The 18,579-nt window shown below is 42.3% G+C and overlaps 1 protein-coding gene across 2 annotated transcripts in view; it reads left to right on the top strand.

Moving 5' to 3' along the window:
- LOC146614081 (retinoic acid receptor beta-like) overlaps window positions 1–18,579 on the top strand; it is a 163,409-nt gene that overhangs the window by 43,071 nt on the left and 101,759 nt on the right. Inside the window, exon 1 of one of the 2 annotated variants that reach the window (XM_085379090.1) lies at window positions 7,219–7,375. The exons of the other annotated variant lie outside the window; for it this stretch is intronic. Within the exon in view, the coding sequence (XP_085235216.1) occupies window positions 7,219–7,375 (157 nt within the window). Of the gene's footprint in view, window positions 1–7,218; window positions 7,376–18,579 lie in introns of those variants that run through there. 2 annotated transcript variants of the gene reach the window in all.

Below are 18,579 nucleotides of genomic sequence, written 5' to 3'. Positions count from 1 at the left end.
CTGTTTCCTCATGTGTCTCCACTTCCCCTGATCGCCTCATGTGTGTATTTAAGTCCTCTGTTTTCTGAATGTCATTGTCAGGTCGTCTGTTATCCCACCATTGTCATTGTTATAGTCTTAGTCATAGAACGGCATAGTGTTTGTTTCTTAGTGTTTTTTAGTTTGCTTAGGGTTCCATGTTTAACTCCTGCTATCATCCAAATAAAGGATCGCTTTCTGTTTAAACCTGCAACTCCTCGTCCACATCTGCTTTTGGGTCCTGTTTCAAAAAACACAGCGGCGCACCCCGCCGTGACACATGGAAGAAACTGAGACTCGATTGTCTCATTATGAGCATGCCCCGACATCGTCAGGCATGCATACAAGCATGTGGGAGCCACACAAACTACCATTGTGAGTTGCTTGAAACATATTTCAGCAAAATGCTGCATCACTTTTTTCGGGGTGTCTTCAGTGGCCCGTCCAGAATGTTTCCATACAGTGGTCACTAAAAAGAATCTCCAGTTTTATTATACTGTTGTCAAATAAAGGGTTACTTGAAAAATGTGGCAAAAAAGAGAGAAGGAAAAGAATTGTCTAGTTAATTTCCTGCTATTAAAGTTGATATCACTGAAAATAGGTACATATGAAAACCAAATAAGATTTTTAAATCCGTAATAAACAGTCATGTTAGAATTATTGCATACATAGGACAGTGCTGCCAGAGGAGCCCAGAAAAATTTGGTTTCCTTGTTTTTGACTCATAATTTTGTACTTTGTTTTAGTTTAATAAAGCCATCTTTTAGTTTATCTCTTCTGTTTCCAAGTCTTGCATTTTGTTCCAACTCTGTCAGCCACACAGCCAGCTTTGGCATCTGGTGTGTTTTCAAGTGTTGCTTAAATTTTTGGAGCAGCATATACTTCCTGTTATTGGCCAAGTTTCTGCTGTAACCTCTGTGAGGCTGCATTGATACATTTTTCTGTGGCAGTTTGACATTAGTTCATTTTTGCTCTCTTTCATAAAAAAGTTTCTGATGTGTGCATCAAGAAATGTTTCGGGACTGGACCCGAGCTTCTCTGTTTTTATCAGATGAACAAAATAAACACAATCAGTCATCAGAACACAGACGTCCTGAACTTCATAGCACATGATACATGAAGTAAACTCAAACCATGTAAAAGGAAATATAAAGTATTCCAACTCTTGATTACTTCTAATAGTCATGTAACTAGAAGTCATTTTGTTGGCACATTTGCCACAACACCGCTCTTCTTGGACCGCACAAATCATCCATCCATCCGTCTTATTCCATTTATCTGGGACTGGGCCCAGGTCGCGGGGGCAGCGGCCTAAACAGAGAAGCCCTGACCTCCCCCTCCCCGGCCACCTCCTCCAGCTTGAACACCAAGGGGTTCCCAGGCCAGCCGAGAGATATAATTTCTCCAGCGTGGACAAATTATATAAAATCTATATGCAGCAGATAACACTATACTGTGTGAGATTTCATCAAAACAATTCTAAAAATTGAATTTCCAGCCCTTTCCCCATCTGTGGATCCAACCACAACCATCTTCAAATGTTTATTTTGATCCCAACTGCAGACCTGAAAAGACTACCCTGACTCTGTCTTACTTAGTCACCACACTGCAGTCTTGACAGAATCTGCACGCAGACAGGCATACCAACAGTCTATCGATTGGAAGGTCATTACATTGAGACCCGACTGTCCAGTCCACAGGCAAAAGTATCCTGGGGCAAGATGCTGAATCCCAAATTGGTTTACTTTCACTCTGTATCAGTTTGAAGCTCAAAGGTATAATTTCATGTACTGAAATCGTGCTCAGGCACGATTCATGAGTGGAAAATTACTTTCCTGCTTCATGCAGGTTCAATTAAATTAACAATAGATTAAGTGCAAATGTAACTAAATATAGCTGTGTGAACGGGTTTTGACCCATGAATGAATTGTGACTACCAAACTGACTAGTTCTCATAAGTACTTTATAAAATAAGGATTTCTTGTGGAGAAAAAATAGGATTTGAAAGTAGCTAAAAACATCAGCTGCTGTATGCATGTTCCCTTGAGGCTGTCAGACTTTACTCTTCCTTATTAAATGATCAGCTACACTGCTTATAGTCACAGTAGAGTGAGTTTTGGCAACAGCCATGAACTGCGGAGCAGTGATGCCAAAAAGTGGCTTATCTTGATGGATGGGTTCATTATCACCTTCTAATTACAGGTGGATTGTCAAATGTATTCATTACCTGTGCTGACCGGGGTTGTGTGAATGTGTGTCCAGGAGTTAGTGTTACACCTGCTGAACTCCAAGGGGTCAACTCGTGTGTGTTGGGGAGGGGCTTGGGGTGGGACTGGGTTCCAGGGGGTTTTGTTTCAGCTTTGCTGTAGGCTCTGTGCAATATTCATGAGTTATGTGGGGATCAGTGTGCTGTGTGCTGTGTACCACTCAAACTGGTTCTGCCTCTGAAACTGCCTCACTTACTCTGTGATCTATCTATCTATCTATCTATCTATCTATCTATCTATCTATCTATCTATCTATCTATCTATCTGTTTTCCTTGTAAATCAAGTAAAACTATACCAGAGAAGTGGAAAAATTGATTTTATCAGCATTTAGAACAAACGCCTTTTTTTCCAACAATCTTGACTTATAAAACTATAAAGTTTAGAGATTTGCTGTAGATAAAAACAATGTTTAGAATTGTAGGTTTTTGTATTTATTGTGGTTCCAAAAACACTAGAACATTTCCCATAATATGACTCAAAAGTATTTCTTTATAAGCACCACTGGTGACTGTTTGTTACGGCCATGCCCTGCAGAGCCACAGATAACTTTGCTTGTTTATACAGGCTTCACAGGCTGCATGGTGCCTTTCATAATGACTGTAATGATGAAGATATGTGATATGAATAGATAGAATGTCCTTGTGTCAGATCTAGTTGAAACCTTGAGACTCGTTTTCTGCTCTTCATGGTTTTCTCTGGTATAGTATGGTGTCGGGTAGCAAATTAATGGTGTTAGTTTAGATGAATGAGTATCTTCTTTTGACACTTGATTTTAATAAGGCTTAAGCATCCAAATATGTATGTAATATTTCTGCTAGACAAAGATTTAGAAATGGGACAATTCGGGAATAAACCAGTTTGGCTGGTTTATTTAAACCAGTGGAAACCAGCAACTCAAAAAATAATTTCTTGCTGTTTGGACCTTTATGTTAAGGTGCAAGCACCAAAGGTAAGTGGACTCTAAAGCATGACTAAGTTGAGACTAGAGAGTAGTGCAAATGTATTTACTTTGCACAAGAAGTAGAGAACTTGAAACACTGAATGGTTTGCACTGGGAAACTATGTGCCAGAGAATACAGGCACAAAGGGGAGAGCATAGATGGGTGAGCTTCAGAAGGCAGAACCTGAGCCTGGGATGGCGGTCCACTGGGAGAGAGGTGATGGGTGTTAAATCCCGAAAATGTACATGGGTAAAATAACAGTTCCAAGTGTTGTTAAGATTAATGTTCAGGTGTACTTGTGAATAGTGGTCCAGGAGGGGTGGACTGGTTTACTCACAGGAGATCATAGGCAGGAGGGCAAGCAGCTGGTGGAGCGGAGGGTTTTCCAGGGGCGATTTTTAATGGAGAACCAGCTCAACAAAACAGATGAAGGAATACAAAGGCAGAGATTGCTTAGGTCCACTGGGAGAGAATCTGAAACAGGGAGCAAAGAGGCCTCAGAAGACAGGAATATTTAGCACTGGGGGCCCTGACACCCAAAGTGCTTCAGACTACAAGGCACATTTTCAAACGTACATTCACACAGCACTTTTATCTACTTTACATCCATGACAAATTTCACATCACCAATTACCTTACATGTGTTTTTGGAGGAAGCCAGAGAACTTGGATGAAACCCAAGCAGGCGTTGAGAGAACATTCAAACTTTCACACAGAACCAGAACTAACCCAACCAGGAGATTTAGACATGAGACATTACTATGATGCAGTAGAACCAACCACAGCACCAGCATGAAAGATTTCCTCTGACACAACTCAAGCAAACATAACACAATATCACAATGTGCTGGTGTGGAACAGCTACAAGGCAGGAATAATACAATCACAGGAATCAATAACAAGAATGATATTGACAAAACTTATACACAAAAAAATCAAAAACTTTTTTTTACTAGAGCAACTGTAGAAACTGACATTCACTAATGTAAACCAAGAGTTCAAACCACAAAACAGAGATGATAAGAATTAGAGACATTTACAAGAAAATACAATTCTGGTTTTAGGTGATTGTTTCGGTGTTTGCCTGGTCTGTCAGTAGAACATGTAGAGCCTGGTGGCCAGCAAAGAATATCACAGTAATTTAGTCTTAATTTGAAACCAAACACAGGCACAGGGAGAGTAATTATTAGATAGAATATACTGAGCTTAGTTCAGAAAGCAGCACTTCTTGTCTAATTAGCACATGATGCTATTTAAAATAAAATATTTACAGGACTGTGTAAAAGTCTTGAGCCACTTAACTTTGATCTATAAATCATTAAAACATCAAAAGGCACCTCACTAGGTGAATAAACTAGTGTTGTACCTACACCTACACACCTACACAAAACCAAGTCTATCTTTAGTCTGGTCGCAAAAACACAAAATCTGTTCTCATTTCTTTAGTTGAATTTACAAATTTCCAAAAATGTCAAGGTTTGAGAGACATACAATTGTATCTTTGAACCAACGAGGTGATTCCCACAGAGCTATCAGCTGAAACATTTGTCAAACCTCAATGTGGTATGGGATTTGTCCTTAAAGAAATGTAAGAAAACTGCGTAAGTAAAAGAAGTGTCTATAGCATATATATGTCTATAAACAGTATCTAAAAGTCATGTCCTTAGGAAATGGGGGTAAAATCCCAGCAAAGAGTCTCAATGGAAGAGAGAATTGAAATGAAGAGAAAAGGCTGAGCTATTTCTAACCACACACGTACTGGACTGCAACTTGTTTTAATCATTCATTAATCCAAAGTGGACATTTTGGGTTCAAATTATTGTTTATATGTACGGTCTAGGTTAGGGAAGAAGTACATCAGTGAGCGGTTTTAGCCATCTGTAAAATACACCTTAGGTGTCGTCATGGTTTTTTGGGGACCTTGTAAAGTTAAAGGTATTGGAACAGCTTCATTTTTCCAAATTACAGTGATCCCAACACTGCAAGTGCAGTAAAAGCATACCTGCATAGAAAAACATACACATGGGAACACGATCAGTCATGGATTGGCCTCGTGAAAGCCTGTACCTAGACATTATTGACGTAGTGCATCTTAACAAAGATTGGAACAAAAGGCAGCCAACTCAAAAAAAAAAAAAAAAAACCTATGAAATGCCCCTCATGAAGCCCAAAGAAGTACTTCTGTTCCTTTTTAGAAGACCTACCTGCAAACCTGAACGACCTTCAGGTACCATCTCAAGCTACCAGTAAGTGGTCACGATGGTTTTTGTTTCCTAACTGAAGTTTATCTCTCTTTGTGTTTGTGATCAGCAGCTGTTCCCTTAATGTTGTTTTGAGGATTTGTATATAAGATTTCCCCCTCATGCATATTCCTAAATGTGCGAGAGGGCAAATAATTTATGTTGATTGATTCTCTTATTCATATGATTTCATGTTTGAAAACAGATAAAGATTCATCTGCCTGGAAGATCAACAGTCAGATGAATCATGTTGTTGTCAATAACAGATCATAAGAAACTAATGCTGTGTGAAAATGCTATACAAAGAACACTTTAAATAAGGAAGATTCTCGAAATAATACATTTGTTCCCTCAGCATGTAAGCCTGTAGGCTTAAATGTGTTCTACTTAATTCATTTCTTGGAATGGCAGCTGCACTGTAGCCAAAATAAATAAGAGTATTTAGAAGAACTCTCAGTAAAGTGGTTCAAATTATTATGCTAAAGTTTCTTAATTTTTTTTTTTTTTGCTTTAATCTGCTATTTTAAAATTAAGTCAAAGCAACTTAAATCTGTATTCTGGGTCTTACTGAAACTCATGTTTTAGAATGCAGCCATTTAATTATTCAGATATTAAATGCTACCAACATTGTGTATATATGTTCAGTATATCAATATAACAACAAAGTCAGCAGTTTTCTAAAATGTTGCAAATCACAGGTCACAGTTTAGTTTATAAGCCCTTTATATCTTTTACTAATGCGCACAACTGTGAATATGCTTATCGTTGTCAGTGAAAAACATGGTTTTCATGTAAAACAAGAACGCTTACTATTAACAAAATAGAGTATTGTTTTTTAATTCAAAAATAAAAGATAAATAAAATGACGATAAAGTTCTTATCACTAATCAAATAAATAATATGACCTCACGACTGATCTCATGGTCCAACATTCACCAACAGTGAGCGTCGTGCGTAAAAAGCAATATGCCCATCACAGCCAGAGAGATGTGAGTGCTGATACTGTATAATGACTAATAACAATAATAACAATAACAATAATACAATTGATAATAATAACGACAATAAAAAAAACCTCGTTTCAAATTTTAGCTGCGTGGGTCTTCTTTCCCAACTGAAGAAAGTATTATTTTCCCTGCGTTTCTTCACTTCGCCTTGTTCCGCGCTGCGGAGCTGCAGTGATGTCAGCCTGCCTGGGTGATTTGAAGGTCAGCCGCCTCGGAAGGGTTCATACAGAGTTCACCGGCATATATTAAGCATTTCAATCTTTCACTCTCTGTGGCAAAACTAGTTGGAAATGAGTTGCGCGGGGGGGTGGATAACCCATTCGTCATCGCAGAAGAAACGTGAGCTTTTAAACGCCGTCCGTGGTTCTTTTTTATTATTATTATTATTACAAGAGACAAATTCTCCTGTTCGCGCGTGTTTTACCACCGCTCCCAATGCGAGACGGGGCGATTTCCAAAAAACAGGTCGGATTATTGTTATTATTATGGAGTCTTCGGAGGTTCGCGGCAGGGCGGAGAGTAGACTCGGTGCAAGAAATGAGGATTTAGAAAAAGCGGCGGAGCGTTTCGGACTGAAATAATTAGTGATTCCAGTGCGGGACGAAGGAGAAGAAGAGGAACGAAATCCGCCGTGCCAAGGAGAGGGGGAGGGAGGGGGAGAGGAGTTCGACGGAGTTGCTTGCGCTTATGTCGGCGATTTTTATCCATCACACACAAGAGTAGTTGAACGAAGAGCCTCTTATCATGTTTGACTGCATGGACATGCTCACCGTAAGTCCCGGACAGATGCTGGATTTCTACACCTCCAGCCCGTCCTCCTGCATGTTGCAAGAGAAGGCTCTGAAAGCATGCATCAGCGGACTGGCGCATAGAGAGTGGCAGCACCGCCGGAGCGCACACTGTAGGTCCAACTTCTCCACATTCTGTCGTATTCATGCTGTCGTTCTTGTGCTTATTGTTTCGCTTTGAGTCGCAGAGGTGAGCTTGAAATAATCATACAGGCGGAGTCCGGCATCTGTTCACAACAAGTTCTAATGAAAGGGCCTGCAGGTGGCAAGAGTGACAGTGGTAAACACGATGGAAACTGCTGGGTAATTATTTGAGAGTTTTACGCTGCCGCATAATTAAATCTTCCAAAAAAAAAAGGTATTAAAGATTCAAAGGGAGACCATTTGTGGAGCATCTTTGGAGCAAAATCAAATGTTTAGATTATTAAAAACAAAGAAAAAGTCTCCGAGCGCCTCACGTGCTTCCCAGCAGAGCCGATCTACTGAATGAATGCTGATGGCTTCCAGCAGTTCAGTTCAGAGAGCAGCACCCTAGCTGGAGGAATGTAGACCGTAAACACGGGCGGTGTTTCCACACCTCCCTCCCCGGGCTGCACATGACAGGAGGGGGCGGCCTGGCAAACCGCGACTTACGTTCTCTGACACTAATGCAGATAAACGAGCGCGCGGACTTCATTGACTTTAGCGGCAGCTCGCTGCTGGAACACGAACTGACCAAAGCTAATGAATGATTTTGTGCTAGTTTTTATCCAGGAGACCAAGTGGACGCTTTAAGGGCACAGAGTGTTGCGTGTACTGTTGACATAAAGAATAAATGTAAGATTTAACAGTCCACAGTCAGGACTATATCGAGAATGAGCACTGTGTTAATTATTATTATTATATGAATTATGACTCGTTATTTGTGGATCTGTTTAGATTTTTGTTACAAAACTAGCCTGCATGTTACTGCACGACATTCGAAACAGCCGATATAATATCACACTCACAACTGAGCCTGTTGTCATGAGGCAGTTGTCAGTGTTTGTTTATGGCTGACGCCCTGTTGCTGCTCTCTGATTCATCTTAATTTGTTAACGACCTCCTCATGTGTCACTGCTCAAAGGCAAAACCCAGTGAGCAGAAAAGTTTCGGCTGAAGCCTTTAACCAGCAGCCGACTCCCACAGCGCTGTGCTGCGTGTCATTTACCTCAAATTTACATCTAGTTCTTATTTTCGTAATGACTGTATTTTCTGCTAACCTGTCAGAAACCTGTTCCTGGTGGTCAGGGCTCTTTAAATGATCAGCATGCCAAAACTCGATTGTCTTTAAGAGCTATGCTTTTTCTCCTAAAATTTATATCCAGTTGACATAAATTTGTGGTTATCTACAAATTATTGCTCTAAATAAAATAACAATAATAAAAAAACAGCGATCAGGCCGTTAAATCTGTTAAATATTTTCCCATTTAAAAATGTTTTCTATTACATTATGTGCTCAGTCAGAACTATGTAAACGTTTTAAATATGTATTTAAGATTAAATGAATTATTGTTTTTTATTTACAGGTATTCTGTATAGTTTTTCAATTATATGCTTTTTTATTTTTGTCCATTTATTTATTTAAGACACGAGCAAAACCAGAAAGCGATGATAGCATGGTGCTGTGAAAGGTTTACTCCAGCGGGTAAAGTGTCCGCATTAAGAATGTAAATGTAAAGACATTTCATTACTTGGAAAAATAATATTTTTTTTAAAAGGTAAATCTTAGTGTGTGTAGCAAGGAGCATTAGTCCCACGAGTTCTTGGATATGTCCATGTAAACTCGTCCTGTCAGCTTTGAACAAAAGGCCAACATGGACTGGATTTTATTCAGACTTCTGCCGTGTCCAAGTGTTTTTTCTTCCACTAAGTCCAAATGACTTTTTAAGCATTGGTCTATATTGATGCAGTTTTACATGATCTCTTAATTTGCAGTGAGCCTACTAATTAACAGATTGCGTAAATTTACTTTGTCTCACTGGCTTGCAGGGAGGATTTTCTCTGTCATCAGAGCAGAGGCCTGTTCCAGTGCATATTTATTTCTTTATTTCATGTATCTACTATTTCCTATTCAGTTGTTCCCTTTTTGTTTGAAACAACAGTTTTTGCACTTGATTTACTTCAAATAGAAAAGTGAATGTTTTTTGTTTGTTATATTTTGCATTTCATAATTTTTTATGGTTCTGTGATTGAGTGAATTCACTCTTATGTTCCTCATTGACGATGCAAAATGTCCTTAATCTTTTATATGAACCTTCAAAATGAACTCAGTACTTTAATTAATAAGTTAATTAAGTAAATTAAATTAAGAATCGATTGATGAAAATAGTGTAGCTTGTGAATATTTTAATATCTGTAGGGCATGTAAAACTGCTGTTGGTGACTGGGCAATGTTTCTTTTATCAATAATTCTATTCTTGATAAAAGTTTGCAGATTAATTTTTAAAGTAAGGTAGAAATAAGGAAATGACTGGGAAAGCCTCCCCTGCCCCCATTTTTTTAAATATGCCATTATTTTTGTGCAATCTCTCAATGTCAGATCTCAGTGAACTTGAAATAGCCGCAATGCTAAAAATGAGGAACTCATGAGTAACACTTTGGCCTGTGAAGCCCAGTGTGCAGGTGACAGGAGGCCTTCTAACTAACACATCCCAGTAAGCTACTGTTTAAATAAGACCTTGATTTGAAGAAGCATGTCTTGTGTTCACTGAAACATCGGTTTTATAGTTTGTTTTTCCAGGAAAATGCAAACCTCCTGAGTATTAATTAGCTGCAATGACAACAAAGCAACCATTAATGCATTTCCTCGTTCAGTTCAGATGTTAATTAAGAGTGAAAGAAACTCTTACACTGATGAAATGGACTATCGAATGGCTACACATGATGTCAATAATCTGGAAACAAGCAGCTGAAATGTTATCATGAAAAGACAAAGCCAAAGAGACAGCCTGGTATGGATTGTAGATCTGACACATGCTATGAAATAATGAGTCTTTTGTCTTTAAGCCTTAGCATCTCTGATATGGACATGAAAGGCCACGACTTGCCACCAAACTAATTGACTGTGTGAAATGACAGGTGAACGGGGGGAAATAAAACGCTGTGTACAACAGTGAAATGATTAGGGTGGCATTAAGGCTGCCCTGGGCTCTGCTGACACTGTGTGTTGATGAAAATACCTGCCTTTAAATAGATATCATATATTAGCGAGCTCATAAATGATCATAGCTGCTGATACATGCAACTTTTAGATTTCATATTATAAAGAATGACTCATTTTCACACTTTCTATAGCTGATGTTGTAGTGGTAATTAAAAAATCCTAGATGTTATTACTTTTAAAAAAGGTTTATGATGTTGAAAATTAGATTTTTTTCACAGAATTTTTTTTTAAAATAGCCTGCCCTGAGCTTCATGTCATCTTTAAATGTATAAAATGGACAGTTTTGTTTAAAACTGCAATAAAAAATAAAGAAATAGGATAAAACAACAGAGCGAACAACGGGAAACCTCAGTACAAACCAATAGATAATAATTTTATCGACTATGTTAAAAAATATGAGGAATTTTTTGTTGTGTCTTTTGCAGTCTTATTAGAGTTTTAGAGGAGTTTTCCCTGATTTGTCATTAATTACTTGACTATACATTAGAATTTCTCCTTCTGAAAGTATATTTGCAGAAGTGGAAAATATACATGTTTTAGGCTACTACAAAACACTATATTTGGACCTCTCCCATCCCAACAATGGCCTCTTCTCAATGTTGAGGTCTGGCAAATGCTTCCACTCTCTTAAGGCCAAAACAGAGAGAATGAGGACGAGCTTCTTCCCTCAGGCTATTCGGGTCTTGACCCAGGGATACTCTGAACTGTCATGCATCATGTCACTGCACACACACTGTTTATTTGCACACTTCTTATAATTTCTTTCTTAAATATTTTATTTGCATATTCTATTTTTTATCTTATAATTTAGCTTAGTTCTTAGGTTAAATTCCTAATTTATTCTTCAAATCTGTTAGACCTTTTTTTTACTGTAAACTTTTAAAATGTAAATTTTGTAAATTTCTTTACTGTAGTTTAATGGTCGGATATTGTACAGCAATAACGTTTCACTACATGTTGTACTGTGTACGACAGAATTTGAATGTACAAACCTGAAAAATACATTAAAATACATTATTGAAAATATACTGAAAGTTTTTCAGTCTGCTCTTAACACACCGTCACAGACCTTCTTATTAGGGTCCCAGTGATAGTTTCATAATTTTTCACAGTTGTGTGTTTATGTGATTTTTCATGATTTTTGATTTCCAAAAAAATAAACGTTGATTTTCTAATATAATCATACAGTTTTCTGAAGCTGACGGGCAAACAGTGAAATGTTTGGTTGTAAAGTAAAACAATTATTCTTTTATCAGAACGATTGCTGAATAACAATAACACACACACACACACACACACACACACACACACACACACACACACACACACTTCTGAGATATAGTAGCGGATATAAATCAGTTGAAGCTTGAATGAAATTAAGAACAGAACAAACATTTTCACTCTTTATCTTTTCTGTTTTTTCATTATTTTGCATTTGGCTAGGGTCAGTGACCCTACGAGCAGCGCGAGGCAATAAATGAACCCTGCAGAGGTTCCACAGGTAGTCCAACGTGTCCAGGATGGCACATTAAGGCCACCTGTGTATGTGTCTTTAACTAAACAATCAGAAACAGACTCTATGAGGGTGGTCTGGTGGTCCTAACTCCTGTAGTGGGCTTTGTGCTCACTGCCTGGCACCATAGCCCAATTGGAATTTGCCATAGGATACCAAAACTGGGAGGTGTGAGACACAGACCTGTACAGGCTAGACCAGGGATGCCCAATCCCAGTCCTCGAGAGCTACCATCCTGCAGCTTTTAGATGCATCCTTGTTCCGTCACACCTGAATCAAATGAATGGCTTGTTATCAGGCCTTTGCCAAACTTGATGGCACGCTGAAGAGGTAATCCAATCGTTTGATTCAGCTGTGTTGGAGTAGGGATGCATCTAAAAGCTGCAGGACTCTTGAGGACTGGGATTGGGCACCCCTGGGCTGCACAATGGCACCCTGACTGCCTTTAGGTACTGGGGTGAAATCCTTGGCTCTGCGGTCATATCCTACGCTTCCAAAATGGGTCCTGAAGTCTTCCTGATTCAAGACGATGCCTCATGTGGGGAGAGTATGCAGGCAGTTCCTGGAGGATGAAGGAACTGATACCACTGACCTGCCCCCACACTGACCTGACCTAAATCTGATAGAACAGATCGGAACATTATTTTTCCGTCCATTTGATGCTGCCAGGTTACACCTCAGATTGTCCAGGAGCTCAGAAATGCCCTGGTCCAGATCTGGGAAGAGATCCCCATTATCCGTCATCTCATTAGGAGCCCATGTTGTTGGGCAGACATACAAGCATGTGGAGGCCATACAAACTACTAAGTAAGAGTGGACAGAAGAGTGCAGAATGGACTAGTCTCTCACATCAGTTTTTGCCTTTGACTTTTGGTCTTTTGAATTCAGCACTCGAGGTTGATTTTTACTTCCATCAAAAGATGTGGCATTCTTTTGTTCCTAACACATTACTATGTAATGGTATCGATACCATGCTCATATTAGCACAGACATCCAGCATAATCTTTTCCCATTGAGATCTGATGTTTTAACCCCCCCCCCCCACACACACACATATATGTGTGAGTAAAATATGCAATATATTCCCTCATGCTACCAGTACTGACCAGAACTGACATCCATCCATCCTCTTCCACTTAACGTTGTCAGGGTTGCAGGAGGGCTGGAGCCAATCCCAGCTTATCATAGGGCGAGAGGCAGGGTACACCCTGGACAGGTCAACCAGTACTGACACTGACCCCTTAAATTAGCTTAAATGCTTTGAGTATTTTAAGCTCTTCTTAACCTTGCTCCCTCTGGCACACATTGTAAGGCCATGCAAAGCTGCTTCTAATGTGGTGCACACTTTGTGAAAACCTGAACAAAAACACACTCCCATACAGAGGAGTGTCAGTATTAAGAGTGAGCTTCCTTTCCACAGCCACTCAGGTTATGCCTACGTCTCCACATCAAGATCACCACAGCTTAACACAAACCAAATACAGAAACATCTCTTTGTCAGGTTTAATTAAATCCTGTGATTTATGATAGTACCACTCAATTGATTTTTACTTAGGACATACATTTTTAGCGCACCTTCCCTTCTGCAGCATAAAAGCAGCTTTGTCCTCCAAAGCTTCATTGCTGTTTGTAGCGACAGGCTTTGCTTCATATTCTTTGCCATGTGTCTGTTTTGTGGACCGTGTGGACAGAGTTTCACAGGCTACTTGTTTTCCATCCTAGAGAATTGGATATAAGGATGCAGAGAGCACAGAACGAATCTCCAGATTAAAACCTAAAAACCTTTGTGTATGGAATTGACATGCTCTCCCTGTAAATAGGTTTCCGTCCACAGTCCAAAGATAATCATGGTTAGGTGTGGTCATTCTAAACTGGCTGTAGTGTGCTGTGAAAATGAAAACACTGGAGAAAAAAATGGTTTCCTAAAAAAATAAAATGTAGCATTAAGGGTGAAATCTTTCATAAAATAAAGGATGTGCAAAGATTCTTTGAATGGCAGAGATGTAGCACAGAGCCATGGCTCAACGTCTCACAGTGAAGCCATTTATAATTCTTAACTTGTTTGATCTGCTGCTCACAACAAACAAACACAAGCAGAATTTGTAGACTTTTAACTGTATTTTCATAAACTTTACAGCTTTTCCTACTGATAAAAACCTCCCTTATGGCCGTTCATTAAACAATAAATATATGACAGAAAAGTTTTTTTTCACCTTCTGCTATAGAAATTTTAGTTTTTTCTTTTCAGTTTTTCTTTCTTTGTCACAGCAGCTTTTTCTTCATCATGTAGAAAAATAGTTTAATATATTAATATTAATATTATATAATTATATATTATGTATAAATGTATGTAAATATCCTTTACAGTGACACAAAGGGGAGTGTCACTGCTCCGGCCCACTAATATCAAAGTGTGCTGCATGTGGCCCGCCGTGTAAAATGAGTTTGACAACCCTGCCTTAAACTGTGGCAGCGTCAGCTCCAGTGGAGCTATTGTGTTATCAGTCTTTTTGTTGAAAAACTGGGGGCTGCTGGGTTTAATGTTGTCAAACTTATTATTCACACACTGTTGTGGTGCAGGTCTATTTTTAGTCACGAATGTGGGTTAAACGCTCCCGCTTACATGGTGACGACGGTGCACTATGGCACTGTGCGATAAAAAAAAAGCATTGAAGCAAAAAAATGTGAAGATTTTTTATAATTCTTTTTCAAATTACTTGGTGAATGGTTGCAGCCCTATTCTGAATTATTTTAATTTCTTTAAGGGGGAGGTATATGGTGTCAGTTCTCCATTCCAAGAGAGAAGAACTTCTCAGTCAGCATGTTCTCTTACTGGCTGGTTGTAAAAGGCAGTGTGTGTTCATATCAGCATTCTCTGGTGTCACTAACCACAGTTCTCATAGATAGCCAATCACAGTCCCTCCCCTTATTCATCTCGCAGACTCCAGCAGGGAGCCTGTGCTTTTTTACCCAACCGGCAGGTTCAGCCAGAGGGTAAGGGTTGAGGAGTCGCTCATTTTTCTCTCCCTGTTCGTAAGCCACACTAGCTGTGCCCACTTGTCTGTCAATGGCCTTTATTTCTCTGAGCTTTCTGTATATGTTAACATGCAGAGAAGCCGACTCAAAGTTTAATCACGCAGAAAATGGAAAAAGGCTCCCCCGCAACTGATGACCACACCTCCACACATACATGTAATGAGGGGTGTAATGCATCTATGTTTATACGTCCCATCTGTCTGCAGGTGGTCACACTGCCTCTTAGAAGCAGCCATGAGTTTCAAATAGGTAGCAGGGCTAAATTGTTGTGGCTGCCTCTCTTCAGTGTGTAATCGCCCAGCCATCACAAATGCACCAAAGTATTTTTCCTCTAGATGTATGTTGAAGTGTGCTGTACCGCCTGGTGAAGGCTAAGGCACATTAATTCTGTGCTTCAGTAGCCCTCACCTGATGCGAACACCTTGTTTCAGTTATTAAGTGTTTGATACAGAATATTACACTGTGGTTATTATATAGGGAACTGTTCTTGTGTAGAATGCTGCTTCCATATTTTAAGTCACAACAACAGACTGAACTATGTAAGAGTAAAACGTTATAATTCAATACAATGTGCTGAAAAAGTAAAATTACTTAAACATTTATTACTTGATGTATGTATAACATACATAATCTATCTAAGTAGGCGGTAGGTGAAGTGTCTTGCCCAAGGACACAAGAGAGTCCGAGCCGGGGCTCGAACCAGCAACCTTCCGGTTACAAGGCGAACTGCCAACTCTTTGAGCCACGACCGCCTTATGTTATGCTAACTTAGCTGTGTAGCTAGCGATCAAGTAGCACATCATTATATACCAGCTAGTCCAACTTCAGTAACCCTACAAACGTCACTGCTGTTTAGTTTTCTGTCCTCATTTATGTTGGAAGTGACAGCAGAGCTGTACGTTTGAATTTTTTCTCTCAGGGCTTTCTGTTGCTCTGCCTCCCTGTTAGGTGTGGCTGTGTGCAGGCAGGAATAGGACCCAAGGTGCAGACTCCGGAGACAGAACTTAAACCAAAACAGCTTTAATGCTGAACGCAAACATCATATAACTAGAAAAAACTCAAAATAAACTTACACCGGTGGATGAGCAAAACACACAGCAAAGTAAACGGTAGATCGCGACACGGACACAGAGAAACACAGGGCTTAAATACACAGAGGGAGCAATCAGGGAATGAGTAACAGGAGGGAAACACAGCTGGGACAAATCAGAACTGACGAGACCAAAGAAGCGTAAACTGAACACACTGAGAAAAGACAGAGACCTTCAAAGTAAAACAGGAAACACATAACACAGACTGAACAAAGACACAGCCTCACATGTAGGCACTACAGAGGGAACAGAGACGTGGGACCAGGGCAGACACAAACACTGACTGCACACGGGGATATAGGAACTAAGGATACACATAGACGCGAACTAGACAAGGGGATGCAGGTGATAGGGGAGACAGAGCAACTAAAGAAGACAGAGACATAAACCATAAGACAGAACTCAAAAAAACCAAAAACTAGAAAATATAAATAATATCATAAACTCAAAAACCCTGGGTCAACGACCCAGGCATCCTAACAGTACCCCCCCCTTAAGGGCTGGCTTCCAGACAGCCCAAACCAAAACATCAAAACCAAAAAAAAACAACAACAACCGAACCAGGGTGGGCGGCGGGGGAAACAGGATGGAGGGCTCGAAACAAAACCAAACAAGGAGCCAGAAACAAAAAAAGAACAACCAACGGAGCCCGGAAAGCAACAGAACAAAAAACAGGCTCACGACAGGCGCAGACAGCCAGGAAAAACAGTTCACAAAAAGTTCAGGGGGCCGACCCAGAGGCTGACAGCACAACAGTCCAAACCCGGGCAGTTCAGGGGGGCGGCCCGGAGGCTGATGGTCCAAGAGCCCAGAAAACAGTTCAGGAGGCCGGCCAGGCGGAAGGCACCGGTGGCGACGGAGCAGATCAGGAGGCCGGCCGGGCGGGAGGAACCGACGGCGGCGGAGCAGGTCAGGAGGCCGGCCGGGCGGGAGGAACCGACGGCGGCGTAGTTCAGGGGGCTGTCCATGACGGCAACGACGTCCAGTCATCGGCCGGACAGAACGTGCAGGACGAGCAGGCCGGACAGGATGTGCAGGCCGGACAGGACGTGCAGGCCGGGCAGGACGTGCAGGCCGGGCAGGACCAGACAGCATGGAGACCTCAGGAGCAGACGAAGCTGAACACTCGGAGACTGGACCAGGCGGAGCTGCAGAGGCTGAGGCCGGACCAGACGGAGCTGCAGACTCGGGGGCCGGACCAGGCGGAGCTGCAGACTCGGGGGCCGGACCAGGCGGAGCTGCAGACTCGGGGGCCGGACCAGGCGGAGCTGCAGACTCGGAGGCCGGACCAGACGGAACTGCAGACTCGGAGGCCGGACCAGGCGGAACTGCAGACTCGGAGGCCGGACCAGGCGGTGGAGCCGGTGGTGGCTGAACGGCCTCGCCAGAACCATCAGCAGACACTGGGACGTGCTGGCTGGGTCCTCCTGGACCCCCAGCTGACGAGGCAAGAGGCTGAACGGGCCCCTCGGATCCTCCAGCAGGAAGAGACGGCTGAAGCGATTCCTCGGACCCTCCAGCGGAGACAGGTGGCTGAAGCGATTCCTCGGACCCTCCAGCGGAGACAGGTGGCTGAACGGGCCCCTCGGACCCTCCAGCGGAGACAGGTGGCTGAACGGGCCCCTCGGACCCTCCAGCGGAGACAGGTGGCTGAACGGGCCCCTCGGACCCTCCAGCGGAGACAGGCGGCTGAACTGGCCCCTCGGATCCTCCAGCAGGAAGAGACGGCTGAAGCGATTCCTCGGACCCTCCAGCGGAGACAGGTGGCTGAAGCGGTTCCTCGGACCCTCCAGCGGAGACAGGTGGCTGAAGCGGTTCCTCGGACCCTCCAGCAGAGACAGGTGGCTGAACGGGCCCCTCGGACCCTCCAGCGGAGACAGGAAGCTGAACGGGCTCCCCGGGCCCTCCAGCTGACGTGGCGTGAGGCTGAACGGGCTCCTCGGGCCCTCCAGCTGACGTGGCGTGAGGCTGAACGGGTTCCTCGGGCCCTCCAGCTGACGAGGCGTGAGGCTGAACGGGCTCCTCGGGCCCTCCAGCTGACGTGGAGTGAGGCTGCACGGGCTCCTCGGGCCCTCCAGCTGACGAGGCGTGAGACTGAACGGGCTTCTCGGGCCCTCCAGCTGACGTGGCGTGAGACTGAACGGGCTTCTCGGGCCCTCCAGCTGACGAGGCGTGAGGCTGAACGGATGACCGAAGAGAGGAGCGACGGTGGCGTCGCTTCCTTTTAGACGAGGGAACAGGAACCGGTGGAGAAACGGAGACCTCCTCCTCATCCTCCGACCACACAGCCGCCAGAAAAAAGGCAGGCGAACGGACAGGCGAACAAGGTCCCGGCTGGCGTGAGGAAGGGGAGGAAGCCTGCAGTGGCGATGAGGCAGAGTGTGCGTTGCCCTGCGGCAGCGGTGGGGAAAATGTAGTGAGGGAGAGAGCAAGCTCACTAGCCCTGACTTGCTCTCTCCAGGCAGTTATGGTGTTCCCCAACTCAGTGTCCTT

The sequence above is a fragment of the Diplotaxodon limnothrissa genome, linkage group LG18 (genome assembly GCF_057381915.1).
Source record: "Diplotaxodon limnothrissa isolate DT_005_m linkage group LG18, D_limnothrissa_male_GT1.1, whole genome shotgun sequence".
Classification (NCBI taxonomy): domain Eukaryota; kingdom Metazoa; phylum Chordata; class Actinopteri; order Cichliformes; family Cichlidae; genus Diplotaxodon; species Diplotaxodon limnothrissa.
This window is presented reverse-complemented; position numbering and strand designations above follow the sequence as displayed.